The sequence below is a fragment of the Sphaerodactylus townsendi genome, linkage group LG08, assembly GCF_021028975.2.
Source record: "Sphaerodactylus townsendi isolate TG3544 linkage group LG08, MPM_Stown_v2.3, whole genome shotgun sequence".
Taxonomy (NCBI): domain Eukaryota; kingdom Metazoa; phylum Chordata; class Lepidosauria; order Squamata; family Sphaerodactylidae; genus Sphaerodactylus; species Sphaerodactylus townsendi.
In genome coordinates this window covers 100,908,512-100,925,548 of record NC_059432.1, presented here as the reverse complement: position 1 = coordinate 100,925,548, position 17,037 = coordinate 100,908,512, and the positions used below count along the sequence as shown (strand labels likewise).

The 17,037-nt window shown below is 46.8% G+C and overlaps 1 protein-coding gene across 1 annotated transcript in view; it reads left to right on the top strand.

Annotated features, from left to right (window-relative positions):
• NAALADL2 (N-acetylated alpha-linked acidic dipeptidase like 2) overlaps positions 1–17,037 on the top strand; it is a 530,968-nt gene that overhangs the window by 390,300 nt on the left and 123,631 nt on the right. Inside the window, exon 10 of the mRNA XM_048504877.1 lies at positions 6,860–6,955. Within this exon, the coding sequence (XP_048360834.1) occupies positions 6,860–6,955 (96 nt within the window). The remainder of the gene's footprint in view (positions 1–6,859; positions 6,956–17,037) is intronic.

Genomic DNA, 17,037 nt, shown 5'->3' with positions numbered 1-17,037 from the left:
CCCAGAAACTAAATATTGCAAGCGTTTCGCGATTAAGCGAAGTCAGGATAAGCGTCAATCTCACTTAGTGTTTGTAGCCATCAATAATAGTCGTTGAGGGGCCTCTCCGGCGGGTAGGTGCCAGGCATCGGGCGGGGCCTCCTTGAGCAGCTGGAATGGAAGACAGGATGGATGTTACTAAGAGAGTTAGGCAAATCTAAGCGGGCGGTGACATCATTAATCACTTTTAGTAATCTGAAAAGGTCCCACAAATCTCTTGCCAAGTTTGGAATAATATGCCGTCTCTGATTTTTTTGTAGATAAATACGCAGGAGCCCACACGCAGAGGAAAATCCGGCGGTGTTTATCCGCTTACAAGTTTTGAGGAGTCCTTTGCTTGCTGTAAAGTGGTCTGGACGACTTCCATCCCTAAAGCTAGGGATGAAATCATTGTTGAAATTCTGGGGGGTCAAAGCAGCTCTTGAGGTAGTTGTAGCGGCGGGAAGGAAGCGACGAACCTATTAATTTCAAGAGGTTTTCTTTGTACCGCAGACGCATTGTTATAGAAGCGTGCTCCATAAGCGGAATAAGCTTCGCACCAATTGTGTCTTGGTGGTAGTTGGTGTAACAAGCGTAAATACTGCTCTAGGGTTCTGTTAAGTTCTCTCCGTCTGCGCATTACTTTGAAACCAGCGTGGTAGAGGCTGGCGTGACGTGACTAACAACCCCAAAAGCGCTTTCCAGAACTTTGAGATGAATTGGGGGGCCTTGATGGAGAGACCACTTGAAGCCCGGAATGGAGCCCGATAAACATGTTGAATAAACAGCCCGTGCCAACTTAGGAGGGAGGGAATGGAAGCACATGGAATAAAATGGGCTTGCTTCGAGAATAAGTCCACCACCGCCCATAAAACTGTGTTACCATGACTTTCGGGCAAGTCTGTAATAAGATCCATAGAGATGACCTCCCAAGAGTAGGGAAGGCTACGGGAAGGGTTTCAACAGTCCATGGGGCTTTCGGAATAGTCTTGGCTTCTGCACAAACCGAGCAGCCTTTAATGTATGCCTCAATGTCTTTAGCATTAGGCATACAAGACTGCCGTGGGCTGATGCAGGAACAAAAAGCCAAATGTCCAGCCCGAGGCGGGCATGGTGGCGAAGCCTCAAAGACCTGCTAGCGGAGGGAGGCCGCGTGCCATTCCCCCTCCGCCAAACTCCCAGCGCCAGTGGGAGTCTCCTTGACTGCTGGAGCTCGTGCAGCCCAGCCTCCTCCAGTTCCGCAGGAAAGGAGAGCGAGACTGGGAGATGGGGGGTGGAGGAGAAGCGGGCGTTTGAGATCCGGGTGGTGGCCAACCCAACTGGGAGGAGAGAAAAGAACAGTGCGTGGAATGTCACGTGAGCATCCCACCCCCTCGAGGCGAAGCGAGGAAGCGCGTCGAAGCCAGTTTGTTGGTTTTCCCTGGGAAAAAATGGACTGTAAAGAAAGCGAGAAAAGAAATCATTGAGAAGTTGTTCGCGGACCTCTTGAGGGGTGGGAAAGAGCTGCCAGGTTTTATGATCGACCAGAGCAGAAAGAGGTGCTTAGCCCCTCAGCCAGTGGCAAGTGGAGATGCTACTTTGATGGCATGATCTCTTTGTCTCCACAGTCCAGTTGAGTTAAGCACGAGAGAACTTTTAGACAAATAAGCACCTACGGAACAGTCTACCATCTTTATTTTTTCTGCAACAGGGCTGCCCCAAATTAACATCCGAGGCATCCAGTAGACACAAGCGGAGATCTGGGTCAGGGTGCTTTAGGATAGGTTCAGTGGTAAAAGCAGATTTTTAACCAGTTGAAAGGCTGTTTGACATTCCTCCAGACCGGAAAGAGGGGCCCGGAGAAACTGGCCGGACAATGGATCCTTACCCTTAGTGCGTAAGAAGGTCTGTGAAAGGGGAGAGTCCAGTTCAGCGAATTGGGAATTTATAAAGTCACGATAGAAATTAGCAAAACCAAAAAAGCGACTACAGGTTCTTCTATAGCGGTTGGTGAGACGAGCCATTGGAGGGACTCGTCGAATTTTAGCCAGAATCCATTTTTAAGCCCTTCGAGGCGAGATCCGGTAACCCAAATAGTCAATGGAGGTCTGATAGAGCAACATTTGGAGAGTTTGGCAAAGAGAGTTGTCAAGCAGAAAGCGTTTCAATACACCTCTCGAACCAACATTTCATGCTCTTCTATGGTTTTGTGAGTAGAATTAAAAGCGTCATCTAGAGTATACAACAGCTCCTTTGTACAGTAAATCGCGAAGAACTTCGTTGATCAGGGCCATAAAAGCTCAAGGGATTTACTTAACCGAATGGCATTATTAAATATTCAAACTGTCCAAACTTTGTGTTAAAGCATGATCCAGGTGTTCTGTATTCCCAGCAATTCTGACTCTGTAGTAAGCTTCTCTCAAGTCGAATTTAGTAAAATGTAAAGTCCTTTGCGAGTGCATCTAAAGGTCTTTGATCAAGAGCAAAAGGATATTTATTAACAGGAACCGCGTGAGACCTCGATAATCTGTGCAAAAGCCGTGAAGACCCATCTTTCTTTTGACAAAACAAAGCGGGAGCAGCGATGCGTGTGTTTGGTAGCCAGCCCGTATGAAACATGAGCAAGGTTCTTGTCCTAAGAAGGCACGGAGTTCCTTCTCCTCATTGGGACTCATGGCGTTAGATTCTACCCTTGGTGTAGTTAAGCCTGGTTGTATGACAAATTTTTACAGTCAGGTGTCTCTGTGGGAGTGGCAACTTCGATCGCATTCCTGCTCCTGAAAAAAACTCTGTTCGGAATCCTGATAATGCAGGTGGGATACCAATAGAATCCGGGAACAATCTGCTGAAGGAAGCCAGAGAGGGGGGATGTGTCAGGAAGGCGTTGGGGTTTCTAACAATTCATGTGTGTGTCCCCGCCCAGGGAGAGGTCAGTGAATTCTAGGATCGCTACTTTCAAATGAATTTTTGGTTAATGTAACAATAACCAGGGCATACTTAAAACTATGGAGTGTTTTGTTTGGCCACTGAAAGCCAAAATGAAACTAATTTTCTTTCCCTGTCGTTAGTACGCGGATGAGAACGGCTGTGTATTTAAACTGGGCGGTCCTTAACCGTTTCGAGGGGCCGTCCATTTTAAAGATTGAATGGTATGGAGCAACCGGGGAGTCGGTCCAGACCCTGGCTCCTCTGCTTGCCACCTGGAAGTGCGTTAAGCAATTAGAACGGCGGAATCCCTAGGGCCAGGCTATAATCACGGGTAGATGTGTTTAGCGGGGTTGGCCAGGAATGCTTTGAGCAATAATGGGGCGCTACCTTCACTCACCAGCGTCAGGAGTAGGAGCCATTTATGTCCATGGGCGAGGCTGAAAAGGCAAACAATACTTCCCCTCCTCTGGAGTGCGCTAGCCGGTCCACCACGCTTTGGGCGAGAACCAGTGGGGCTGATTTGTTGACTTCTGCGTGGTGGTTTGGCAGACGGAGTCGCAGCGGGCTGGGCGGTTGGTTTTGCTTCTTAGGACAGTTGGCGGCTAAGATGATACCTGGCCCTCGCGCCAGTAAAGACACAACCCAATTAAATGACGGCGGTTCAGAATTAGTTTGGTAGAAGATGACTGGAGAAGCTTGATTTGAGTGGACACAGTAGTGGTTTTAAGAGTGGCGGCCTCGCTTGGCGTATTCCAAGCGGGCATGCACTTGAGACCCACAACTGGATCCAATCCTGCAATGGTGCGAGGAACCCGGATTAAAACACCGTTTCCGTAGTTTGTTTGTCCACAGCATCTGAAGTATTAGCATTTCATGCGTTCAGGCCCTCGCAGGAGGAAGTCGAGCAGCCGCGCCGCGGAATTCAGACCAAATTCTGCAAGCGGTAGTTTGCCTTGCTGGATGGTTTTGATAGTGCGGATAGCTTCATTCGGCGCCTGGATCCTGGCAGCTCTTAAAGCTTAGAGGAATCACGAGGGCACTGTCGCAGAAGTCCTCATCCTGCAAATCCAAAGCAGTCACGAACCAGTCGGCTGCTGCCCATCAGGACTGAGCCGATGTCCCTTGTTGCACCGCGTTCAGGCCGACCGGTCATCCGCAGATCTTCAAGTGGGCATTGAGTTGCAAGATGAAGTAGGAAGTTTGGAAGCGGTCCCATCAAAGCGGGCTGGTATGCGATAGTAGCCCGTTCGGCGGCTCTTGGTGCCTGCTGGGGAGGTGTGGTTCGCGGGTTGAGCAGGCTGGAGCAGAGCAGCTGTTGTGCGGAGGCGAATGCGAGCGCTGGCGCGAAGTTGGGTGGCAGGACCCAGGTCGCACATTGGCCCCCTGGCTGCCGGCATGATCAGTAACAGCATAGACTCCAACTTGGGGCTACAGTCTGCTGCCTCCTTAGTTCCCTCTCAGCGCAGCCAGATCCCTCTCCTTGCCGAGTCAATGCATCCTGATGGCATGCAAAGCAGCTTTCGTTCCAATTTAGCCGTCCCGTTCCAAGGGCTTTTAATTGAGCTCACTGCGTCGCCAGAGCCTGGCAGCTTTCGGCGTTAATGGGTGTAAATCCAGTCTGGACTGTTCCAGGACTTTATCATGGACTGACCGATTCTGGGCATATTATTATGCGTTGGAAGCGTCTTGCTTGCGGTCCAACTCGAGCTTCTGAACTTCTTTGCGTTGCTGTTCCGGTCCCTCTGCAGGTTTTCGCTCTTGTTGCAACTGCCCGTTCCTCCTCCCATAGCTGGCGTTCACGGTTCCAAGCGCTTGGGCCTCGCGAATCGTCCCACTTCCTCATCAGTCACTCCCTCGATGGGAGAGAAGCGGTCGAGCTGGGAAGGCAGGCTTTCTTCCGGACTCTTAAATCGTCTGGAAGCGGAGTATCGGAGACACCGTAGCCCTTTTTATTACGGTGGCTCCCGAGCACCTCAGGAATGCGGTCGCTAGCCGGGAGTAGGGGGGGTCGATTGAAGGCGATGCGGATACCCCTCCCAATTCCAGGTTTAGTCGGTGTCGCTGGGCCAGACCCCAGTGCTGTGCCCGCGGTGGTTCTTTGGAGACATCACCAAAATACGAGTCCAGGAATCGTTCAATGGATTCCTGGGTTGCCGCGATGAAAGGTGGTCCAAGCCCGTCTCCTCCATGACAGGTTGCATCTGAGGTTTGTAATCCACGTAAGCGGGTGAGATCCGTCCACAGGCTCGATCCATAGACAAGCGCCCCAAGCGACTCATGGAAGTCTGTAGTCGTCGTCCATTTCGTTCCAGGGTAAAAGTAAAGGAAGACTCTCGTGCTGATCTGAGGGCGGGGAAAAGAAACCACCAGCGAGCCTCGTTCTCCTGCTGGTTCCTCCAGATCCAGAAGGGAAAGGTGGAGCCTCTTTGCAGGGGCTACCGCGCACCTTCATGTAAAAAATTCAACCCTCTCCATCGCAAGACAAGAGGTCCACTGCACAGGAATATAGATGAATTAGGATTCCTGCCACAATGGCAAGAATTCCATAGGCATGAAATAAAAGGCTTTGGGATGAAGTCCATTTTATTAAGACATCTTCAGCTCAAATTACTGCGCGGTGGCAGGAATGACACTTCCCGCCAGAAGCACAGGTTATAATACCAGTCACCCCATCCCCCTTCCTGCTTCCCATGGGAACAGAGGCTTCATCTCCCGCGCAAAGATAAAGTCTCCGCCGATGCATCTGGCCCATCGCCCGGGCTGTGGAATGCACTCAAGGTTACCTCACCATCAACACCATTGAATCCTTTACAGTGGCTTCATTCCGCGCACTGACGGTGACGCCCTCCCCAAACAAAATGGAGGATTCTTTCCCCTGATTGGCCGGAAAGCTCTGCGCCCCAGCGAATCAACCGCGCGTCATCTTCCGGGTTCCCCACCACCCCACCACCCCGCGCCAAGCGCGGGGTTTGGGAAAATGTTGCTGTTTTTTGAAGAGCAGATTTGACGCGCGCCAGGGAGGAGGAAGAGCGGCAATTTCTGCGCAGCCGCGCAGTGGACGCTGGGGATGTGGGGAACGTCCTGGCTCCCCGCGTCTGAACAAGAGAAAACCCCGCGGCTAATGGTGAGTGGGGAGCGACCCTATTTGTTTTGCTTATGGATTCTGGACAGACACTATCTGTTTTTCTGCTAATGGCAAAAACCCAAGTTTTCCAGTTCGGAATCTGACTCAGATATGACCATAATTTTTTGTGGTTTTGTGGTTTGCAGATTCTGTTCGTCCTTGTGAGCTTGCACAGAACTACACATGTACCAAATATGACCCGGTTCTTATTTGCATTAGAATGCATCATTTGGAAAGATGTAAAGCATTCGGCAGCAGATAAAACAATCATTTTATTGGATGAGTGCTAATCTGGCCCTTGATACTCACCACTGATCAGTTTCCAAAAACATATCTATTGACAGGGACAACATGGGTGTCCTTGTACCTTGCTAAGTACCTTTCTGTATTATACAGCTCTGAGTGTCACACCTGTGTAGTTTTTTCGAATGTAAATGAGTCATTTCAAGTCTTGAAATTGTTAACTATGGTGGAATGAAATAAGTATGGATTTTTATCTGCCCCTGGGCAAAAGAATAAACCGAATAGGGAAGGATATTTACTAAGACAGCCATTTATTAAAACAGGGGGAGGGGGAGAAAGACTTTTAAAAAAGGGAACCAGAGCTCTTTGTTTGTGTTCCTGAGTCTCAGAATGAGTAAATTAGATCACTAAAGTGAAGTCTAATCATCAGCACAAACTTTAAAACAATTTGAAGTCCTTTGAACCTTTAGACAAAATCCAATAAAGCATTTGAAGACGGAAATCAATAGAAAGTCTTAAAGGGTTTTCTCTCTCTCTCTCTCTTTCTCCTTTTTTTCTGCAATGCAGACTCCAAGCTTTCTTTCTGAAGCCCTTTTTCCTGAAGATTCAACACTATCCTGGGATCTGGATGCTTCCGTTCACCTGCATGAACACATCGCTAAGGTAAGCAAGGTTAAGATGACTCTTCCAGTGACATAAGCATCACGTCATGTGACCCAATGGTGGCTTAATTAATTGCTGTTTGAAAGGGGTTTCGAAATAGATTTCATATGCCAGTTTTGATTGATAGTTCTAAATGTAAGAACAACTCTGTTTTCCAGTGTTCAAAATCAAAAAAATTTCAGAACATGAGCATATACCGGTACATACATAGAAAGAGCTGCTGTGTTAAGAATATCCAACTGGGATTTGAGATTTCCCCTGATCAAATTCCCACCATGCCATGAAGCTGACTGAGTGGCTTGGGATAGTTGTGAACTCTCTATCTATTCTCCAGCCAAGGCCCAAAGTAAGGGCACCAGTTTGAGATATTTAAAAGAAGAAGGGGGGAATGAGTCCCAAGCTGCATCCACACATACTTGGATATAGCCATATTGCTTTGCTATAGAAATCTTTACAACTGGATTTCCCTGTATGAACAAAGCCATCCAGTGACAAAAGATTAACAACAATCAAACAATCAAATACCTTTAATGGCATATAAATAGAAAGAAAAACATAATATCACAACCTTCCAGTTAACACAGTTCAGAACGACTTAAGATTGCACCTCTTAAAAATTTGGCCCCAGATTCCAGCACCTCAAAGCAATGACTGTTAAGAAGAAGAAGAAGAAGAAGTAGTAGTAGTAGTAGTAGTAGTAGAAGAAGAAGAAGAAGAAGAAGAAGAAGAAGAAGAGGAGGAGGAGGAGGAGCAGGAGGAGCAGGAGGAGTTTGGATTTATATTCCCCCTTTCTCTCCTGTAGGAGACTCAAAGAGGCTTACAATCTCTTTGACCTTCCTCCCTCACAACACCCTGTGAGGTAGGTGGGGCTGAGAGAGCTCTGAGAAGCAGTGACTAGTCCAAGGTCACCCAGCTGGCGTGTGTGGGAGTGTACAGGCTAATCTGAATTCCCCAGATAAGCCTCCACAGCTCAGGCGGCAGAGCTGGGATTCAAACCCGGTTACTCCAGATTAGATACACGAGCTCTTAACCTCCTACGCCACCTTCCGTTTGTCAGTTGTCCCTTCCCTTTTATGCAAGAGGGGTGTTATATACTTCTCCCTATCTAGAACATAGACAAATGACTGCTTTAACTCAGCAACAACACAATGGCTTGGTTCCAGCCATGTGCAAGTTGTAGCTAGTTCACTAGTTCAAGATCTAGTATGACATTCAGCTCATTTGTTCCTATATATTGGTTGAACAAGATCATACACGAGGGGAAATGTAAATGTAAGATGGGTGGATGCAATGTTTGCTGAATCACGGACGGAAGTGCTAGCAAGGTCCACCGAAAAGCAAACAATTAATTTGGTAGACTGATGCTTTCTATATGTAGGCTTCATTCATGTCAAGGGATCCATGGAGGTACTGACCATCAAGTGAAAAACATTCAGATATGATCTAGCCTCAAAGCGTCTTGTGCAGTTGAGTAGGCCGAGATAGAGTGACTCATCCAAGTCAACCAGTCATGTTCCATGGCAGAGCGGGGCTTTATGCTTGGGTTTCCTGAATCCTATTCCTACTCTCTCAATGCTACACCACAAAACACACACCCAAAAATTGTCAACAAATGGAATCCAGCAAATGAGCCTGGCAACTGTGTTAGTAATGACATATGTTGACAGCTCTACGCATGGAAGGCAAGCAAACCTTCTAGTCAAAATCTGAAGCTGGGAATATGAAACGTTGATTAGTAGCCATCATACAGGATACCCCTTTCAGGGGTGTCAAACTCGAGGCCCTCCAGATGTTCATGAACTACAGTTCCCATCAGTCCCTCCCAACATGAGCAAAAACTGATGGGAATTGTAGTTCATGAACATCTGGAAGGCCGCGAGTTATCTTCCCTGGCCAGGAAGAAAGAGATAGTGGTGTCTATGAAATGGTTATCATGCAACTTTGGTGCTTGAATGTGCATCTGTTGTCACGAGTGATATTCATCAGCTACTTGTCAGAGGCCTCCACTGCCACGCGATGGGCCAAACTAGACTTGAGGTTGTCCTCATGGCCAACATGATGACACCACTGCCATTTTAAAGTAATCTAAAAATGCCACGAGGGCCTGATCACAATAATGGTTGCAGCACACTTTTCTTCTCCCTCCTCCCCAACACACCTTTCCAAGTGCTGAAACAGTTGCACAGGGGTGCGTGGACACTGTGGCACTTGATAAGGCGTGGGGGTACACAAATGCCTGAGCCCACTACACTTATAGTATTTTAAATGACTTTAAAATGGTGGAAGCATCCTTGTAGTGGTCTTTGGGACACTGTCAGCGTTAATTTGGCCTCAGGACAGCAACTGGCACTTGAAACTGCAGATGCCAAGTCTGCAATACAGTCAGACAAAACTAGATCCAGTGTCTGCCCAAACACAGTAAGAACAACAGCACACCAATGCATACCTGAGGGACCGCCTCTCCCCATATTGCCCCGGTAGGCCCCTCCACACCCTCGAGGAGGACCTACTCGTGATCCCTGGCCCAAAAATGATCAGGCTGGCCTCAACAAGGGGCAGGGCCTTTTCAGCCCTGGCCCCTACCTGGTGGAACAGGCTCCCTAGGGAGATCAGGGCCCTGCAGGTTTACAGAGTTTCCTTGGGGGGCCTGCAAAGGCCGGACCCTGTTCCATGGGGCGTTTAGCCAGCCTGGTTAAAAATACATCTACCATGTCATCTACTGGCCTCCTGTGTAGGGCATAAGGAGGAGGGGGGGGGTAGCCAGACGCCATCCACATTTTTAAATGGGTTCTGTTTTTATGTAATTGATATTTAAATTATGTTTTAATGTATGTTTTAACCTTGTTGTGAACCACCCCGAGCCCTCAGGGGGAGGGCGGTATATAAAATTAATAATAAATAAAAATAAAATAAAAATGAAACTTATTCGATATTATCATTTTTATTTGAATTCCTTTGCTCTTTAATGATCCTCTAATTATTATTTCTGTCACAAGATCTTCAGTTACACCTTTCTATGTTTGGTTCTGCGTTGCCGCCAGAGTCAGCATGAAACGCATTTCTGGCTTTAACTATATTTTCCACCCAATCGGGATAGCAAATGTGGAGTCCATATTGTTTACTGGTTCCTTTTTTGTCAATATCTCTATTCCAATATTCAGGCAAGAGTAATAAAAGGTGGGAGATGCGTTGTTTCAGCTCATATCCACTCTTCCGCCTATTTTAATCCATCTTTATGAAATGTTTATTGTAAACTTCTCCACTTTCCTGTGGAATGTTATAGAATCCCTGTGATCTCCTTTTGTACAGCCATATGCTGTAAGAAATAAACAGAGAAGTTGCAAGGCACATTTGTAGTCAGCTGAGGTTTGTTTTGAGTCAGTGAGGGGGGGCAGTGGGCCAATAGCACGCTAGTATCAGGGTTGTGATATTGTTCTGCCTTGCCTCTTCTTTCACCTCCATGAACAATACAGTTGAGTTGTGACCTTGATCATGTGGTGCTTGAACATTCCCACAAATCATTGGGACCAGTTGTAATAGGGTGACAGATTGCAGTGCCGGAGGGAGCCTGAAGTATCTGAAAGAACTAGCACCCCGACCATGGGTTAATATGACCCTGCCCCAGAGGACTGAAAAGAGTGTGGATAGAATGGCTTCTACATATGGAGTGTGATCTCCCTTTCCCCCTGTCCTATAGCAGCCTGAAATGTCCAGGGAAGTCTGGTACTTGAAGAGAAGGAACCTCTATGAATAAGATTTCTGGGAACATCTTGGGTTTCTGCCTGTGGGGAAAATTTTGCTCTGCAGGAAGAATTGCTTGCTCTCAGTGAAATGGTAATCTGGATCAACATGCTGTCAGGAGCAGCAGTGGCGTAGGAGGTTAAGAGCTCGTGTATCTAATCTGGAGGAACCAGGTTTGATTCCCAGCTCTGCCGCCTGAGCTGTGGAGGCTTATCTGGGGAATTCAGATTAGCCTGTGCACTCCCACACACGCCAGCTGGGTGACCTTGGGCTAGTCACAGCTTCTCGGAGCTCTCTCAGCCCCACCTACCTCACAGGGTGTTTGTTGTGAGGGGGGAAGGGCAAGGAGATTGTAAGCCCCTTTGAGTCTCCTGCAGGGGAGAAAGGGGGGATATAAATCCAAACTCTTCTTCTTCTTCTTCTTCTTTCAAAGGAAGTGCCCATAATGGGCAGGCATTTGACATTCTCCTTCTGCTTCCAAAAAGCAGTCCTTAGCAGTGTAGTGAGTGAGTGAGTGAGTGAGTGAGTGAGTGAGTGAGTGAGTGAGTGAGTGAGTGAGTGAGTGAGTGAGTGAGTGAGTGAGTGAAACAGCAAAAATGAGGTACAGCTGATCTTCATTTCCTTGAGTTTTTATTTTTGTGTAGATGTTCACATGTTCAATAAAGGAGAAGCTTCAGCAGCAAATTAAACAGAAACCAAGTGCTTCATTGCTTTCCCACTGACTCCCACACCTGGGCATTATCATTACAGAGTTCATCCGAAAATGGCCCTGACTGTCCCTGCGTTAGCAGGAGGCGGCGTCTTAAGAAAAGCCCACAGAAACCCAGTTGCCTTGTGCCGGCTTCTGTGGGGCCTCACCAACCTGCCTTGCTGGGAGACAGTGTGGTCTCTAAATCCATAGGACATAGCCGGTTGCCTTGGCCTGCTTCTGCAGGGCTTTCGCGCTCTCCTTCTGCTGTGACCCTCCACACAGTATTTTCTGTTTCAAAGAAGCCCCCCATGGAAAAAATGGGAGTAAAGGAGCTGTTTCATTTCAGAATTTGTTTGACTGGGCTAAGGAAAGGTCACTGGCCTAAATTTTAGGAATGGTCATGTTATATATTCTCTACTAGCCTTCTCAGCTAATACATGTAATGCAAGAACAGCTGAAGTTAAAAGAGGAAAGAGGATGGTCACTACTCAGGTTAGAGGCAGAATAAAATTTCTTGTACATCTGTTGTCTCTTGTCAAACATTTTGGTCAATCAGCTATGATGTCAAACATTTTGGTCAATCAGCCCACAAGATTTGTCAGACAAGCTCAGGGAATTCACAGCTCCCTTGCCCTCAAAGGCTTTGGAGATTGCTGGAGCTGTCCATACAAACTGGTTCAAGGACTACAGAGATCTCAGAGCCTTAAACAGACATACTTTGTAGGTGTTGCATGGATTCTTCCCTCTAAAAAGGGGGTTTGAACAATGGCAAAAATGAAACCAAAACAAATAGTTCCACAAATTGTCAAAGGCTTTCATGGCTGAACTCAACTGGTTGTTGTGGGTTTTCCGGGCTGTGTGGCCATGATCTGGTAGATCTTGTTCTTAACGTTTCACCTGCATTTGTGGATGGCATCTTCAGAGGTGTATCACAGAGAAGTAACACCCTTCTCTCTGTGATACACCTCTGGCGTCTCAACTCCCTAAATGAATCAAACCGGTTCCTCCAGCAATGATAGGAACAAAGATCTAGCCTCCTAAGACCATGTAACCACTACAGCCACGTTACTGCCCAAAGCCCACAACAACCAAATAGTTCCACATTTTTTCATCTTTTCACCTGCCTTTCTCCCCTCTTCTTCTTTATTTTTTTATTTTGGCATCTATATGCCTTAGGGTAGAGTTTATCAGATTGAATGTTGAAATGTTTTCGCCACCATCTACTGATTAAATTGGTTTAAAGTCCTTATTGTATATTTTGTATTGGAAGCCACCCTGAAGGGGAAGGGGTGGCATTGAAATTGGTTAAATAAATAAATACAAATTTTTAATTCCATGGTCACATAAACATATATGGTTATAATTCTGAGGCTCTCAATGTTCAACTTTTTTTGAAGATCCAGGATACCTATCTAGTTGGAGCCTCCTTAATAATACCTTTCTAGTTGGAGCCTCCTTAATAAAACCCTTCCCTCCTTAATAATATGGCATACTACACACATCCAGTAGCATAGGTATAACTCCATTGTGAGAACCAGATTCAGAGCAAGTGTACTTGGAATTTTCTCCTTCACTTTCCCAACTCACATTTGGTAACAGAATAGCTTATTATATATTCTCCCTTATCCCTATTTGAGATGGATTTAGTTGCTCAGCATGGCTGATATTTGCTTCCCTTCATTTTTCTTCTCAAATATTCTTAAATTGACAAGGTAGCCAAAGAAGGAACTGATCAAAAATGGGAAAAAAAATATTGATGCAATCTAATATTTTTTTAGCTACTATGTTGTTCAGACACTTTTCACTTTTCCAATTTCCTTTTGGAGAAATCTTCCTGTAAAACTTCGTCTATAGGATCCAGAGTCTAAAAATACCATCTGTATACCATATGCACATTGATCTTCCCAGTTGTCCCCTAGAGGGAGAGAGAGCTCAATAAAGTTTTATTTACTTTAAATGGAATGTGGAGGAGAAGGGGGGGGGGTAATTTAATTTCACCTGTAATGGAAATGTCTGAGCTGGTACAAGAAAGGGAATTGCAGCTACACTAAGAAGTACGTAATATAACTGATGAGTTCTGCAGTTAAGGATAAATATTGGCACATCAGTTATCTACTGCCAGGGAATGAATGGTACTTATTATATTACATGTTCATGCTTCTATGAGGAGCATTTCTGACCCTGAAGAGTCTGGATGTGGACCTCCTACAAATGTTAGGAAATAGCAGCCATCGAGCCACCTGTGGCAGCCATTGTGGCAGAGGTGAGCAGCACGAGGCAAAAGGAATGGGGCAGCCAGCTCTGAGGGCGCAGTTGCAGGGGCTGCAATGATTGGCCTGAGCTGCAAAGGCGGGAACAGCAGACTACTTCTAAGCGCCACGCCCCGAGCCTCGGCCTTCTTGGCTAGCCGAGGCTCAAGAGCGACATGACCCACCCACCCTCCCTAGTTACAATTGTTAATGGTTGACATGTTATAAATGGTTTTATTGTTATACTTGTACTTTTGTCGCAGCCTGGCGGGTTGGCAACAGAATTGCAACATCTGTGGGGAGAAGCCGAGCCGGGCGGCCGGTCTTCTCCATGGTTGGTGCCCTTAAGGAAGGGTCTGGGGGTGGGGTGGCCTGGTAATCAACCCAGTAGGCTTAGCTGGTGCCCGCCACCCCAGCAGGAAGGGTTGACACCAAGGGTATCCACCCCGGTGGCTCCCGGCTTCCTGCCAATGGCCCAATAGGGATTGGGGACAGCATGGTTGGGTCAGCAACGGTGCTGACCTGCTGATGTTGCGATCCGTTTGTCTCCCAGTTTCTTGAGTGTTATGTTTGTTAATAAATAAATTGGGCTGCGGCCCAATCTATTTCCAAGTCCTTATTGTGTTTTATTTGCCGGGGAAGGGTCTACACCATCTGCACGCAAAGGCATACAGCTCACTGATAGAATATGCTCATGCACAAGATTTTATGTTGAACCCTGCAATCTGTAATTAGAGGAACTTGGGGCTGGACTCGGCTAGCACAGAAGGCTTCTGGAGATGCTGGATGTTGATTGGCAGTCGTCCCCTTGCCAGACTCACAGTTCATGTTACATGTTTAAGCAGCAGTGCATCCTGTCTGGTGTTTGCTCCAGTTGTGTACATTCCCTATGGCAGGGGTCTGCAACCTGCTGCTCTCCAGATGTTTGTAGTCCAGGAACATCTGGGGAGCTGCAGGTTGCAGACCTCTGACCTATGGACATAAGGAAAGGATATTATGAATAAGACAGCACCGAAATCTATATTTTGATTGTGTTAGGTTCATGGAATCCATATTCTCAATTCTTAATTTCTTTCTTTTTTTTTAATTTAGTCCACTTGGGGTTTTTTTACAACTATTTAATGATTATGCTGTGACTGACCTCAAGGACAACCTACTGCTTGGTGTCACATAATGTGTGATTTACCTCTTTATCTGCTCTTGTTTTCATTCAGTTACTCTTATTGTTCACATCTCTTGAGTTACCTCCACCATTAGAAGATTAGTTCCTGATTTTTAAAAAGATGCTCTGTATTTGAGGCTTTTAAGACATGACTTTCAGTTCCCAGGAAGCAACAGTGGCATAGTAGTTAAACCCTGTTCTCCAGATGCACCTGCTCTAACAGGATTCCCCACTCTGCCACTTGAGCTATGGAGGCTTATCTTGGGAACTAGATTAGCCTGTGTTCTCTAACACAGACCAGCTGGGTGACCTTGAGCTAGTCACTCAGAGGTCTCTCAGCCCCACCCACCTCACAGGGTGTTTGTTGTGGGGGGGGGGAGAGAAAGGAGATTGTCTTTGAGTCTCCTTACAGGAGAGAAAGGGGGATGTAGATCCAAACTGTTCTTCTCTTCTTCTTCTTCTTTGGAGGAAGCACTAAAGTCATGTAGCAGTTTTCTTATATTTCATTTGTTATAGATATTAATTGGATAGTAGTGTCTGTTTTGGCCCTTTCTCTGCTTATTCCAAACAAAATCTACCCTTTTCCTTAGCTGGAGGAGGTAAACCTCTCCAGATCCCTTTGTTCAACACAGAACTCTATCAGGGGATTATCTCTTTACAGTTAGCTCACTGAGGAGACATTCTGAGTCATGAATATAACAAAGGAATGGTTAGCTAGCAGCTGTAGTGTTAAGCCTCAAACTCTAAAGTTTTAACTGTTCGGCGAACTGTTCGGCAAATCGTTTGTGATTTCAGCCTGCAGATTCAAAGAATCCATATAAACCCCAATGAAGCGCCAAGATTCAAATGCATCCTTAGGGGTGCCCCTCCCCCTCCCTCCCCTCCCTCTACTACGGTGGGTGGGCCATGTCCAGATGCCTTGCCCCCTCCCCCTCCCTTGCATGCCACCCTTCCCTCCCTTCCCTCCCTTGCATATTATATAAACACTAGCAGGCCCCGCCATGCGTTGCTGTGGCAATTGTCCTTCTCATCACAGTCCACAACCCACACAGATGTCTATGCAGGTCCAATGATCCCCAGCATAGCCTTTTTGGGTGGTCAAATGGAATCCCTCTTTCCCTTTTCAATGCACATCGCTATATGGTGCTGTCTTGTTTTTTTAGTATAAGGTAACCCTTCCCATTCCACAACGGAACTGTCCAGAGTGCGAATCCCACTGTCCATGAGGCTGGTTGACACGCACAGTCCTGGCTTGGGTAAGACAGAACCGGGGCAAGGAGGCAGGGTGGTGAGGCACTCAGATCGAGGCCAGCTCCCTGGGTTCTTAAAGGGCCACGTGCAAAAGAAGCGGAGCCGGTAGTGTTGGTTCGCCCCCACCCCATAGATTTTCTTAGAAGAAAAAGGCAAACTCCAGCTCGCTTTTAGTAAAAGAGAGCTGTGGTGAATATGGGTGAGGAAGTGGGTAAGTGGTGGTTGGATGTGAGGGAGGGCAGAGTGAGGTGTGTTAGGATGAGCTGGATGTGTATGAGAGTATGTGTGTTGTGTGGTAGCAGTGGGTGAGGCACAGAGAGTGAAAGTTACCTGCGTGTGAGGGGGAAAACCCCACCTGATGTCTCACACAGCAAAGTGTGTATGTTTTTCACTTCCATTCGCATTACCTAACAGTATTACCTATTTACTGTTTTCACTGCTCATCTGTGGCCATCTGAGCGAACATTCTAAGCCCTCAGGCCACAGACAGACAGGCTGCACGAACATTCTAAGGGTGACAGTTAAACACAAACAGCTTCATGGCCTGGTGCGCCAGGAAAAAGACGTTTTACCTGGCTCAGGTGTGGACTTTCAGCGATTTGAAGGTCCAAGTACCTGCCCTCAAAAGGGAGGAATGTCCTGTGAAAATTTGGGGGCGATCTGTCCAGCAGCTTCTGAGGGAGACCATCAGGGACAAACACACTGTTTGATTTTTATATATATAGATAATAGACTCTTCATAAACATCACCTGCCTAACAATAGCGAAATACCTGGAAATTTGGGAGGAGAAACCTGAGGGGGGTCGGTTTTGGGGAGAGGCTTCAGTGGGATATAATGCTATAGAAGCCACCTTCCAAAGTGACCATTTTCTCCTGGTGAACTGATCTCTGTTGTCTGGAAATCAGATGTAACAGCAGGAGATCTCCAGCCTCAGCCTGGAGGTTGGCAACTGTATGTATCTCTAATTATAGAAGTCAGTAGACATC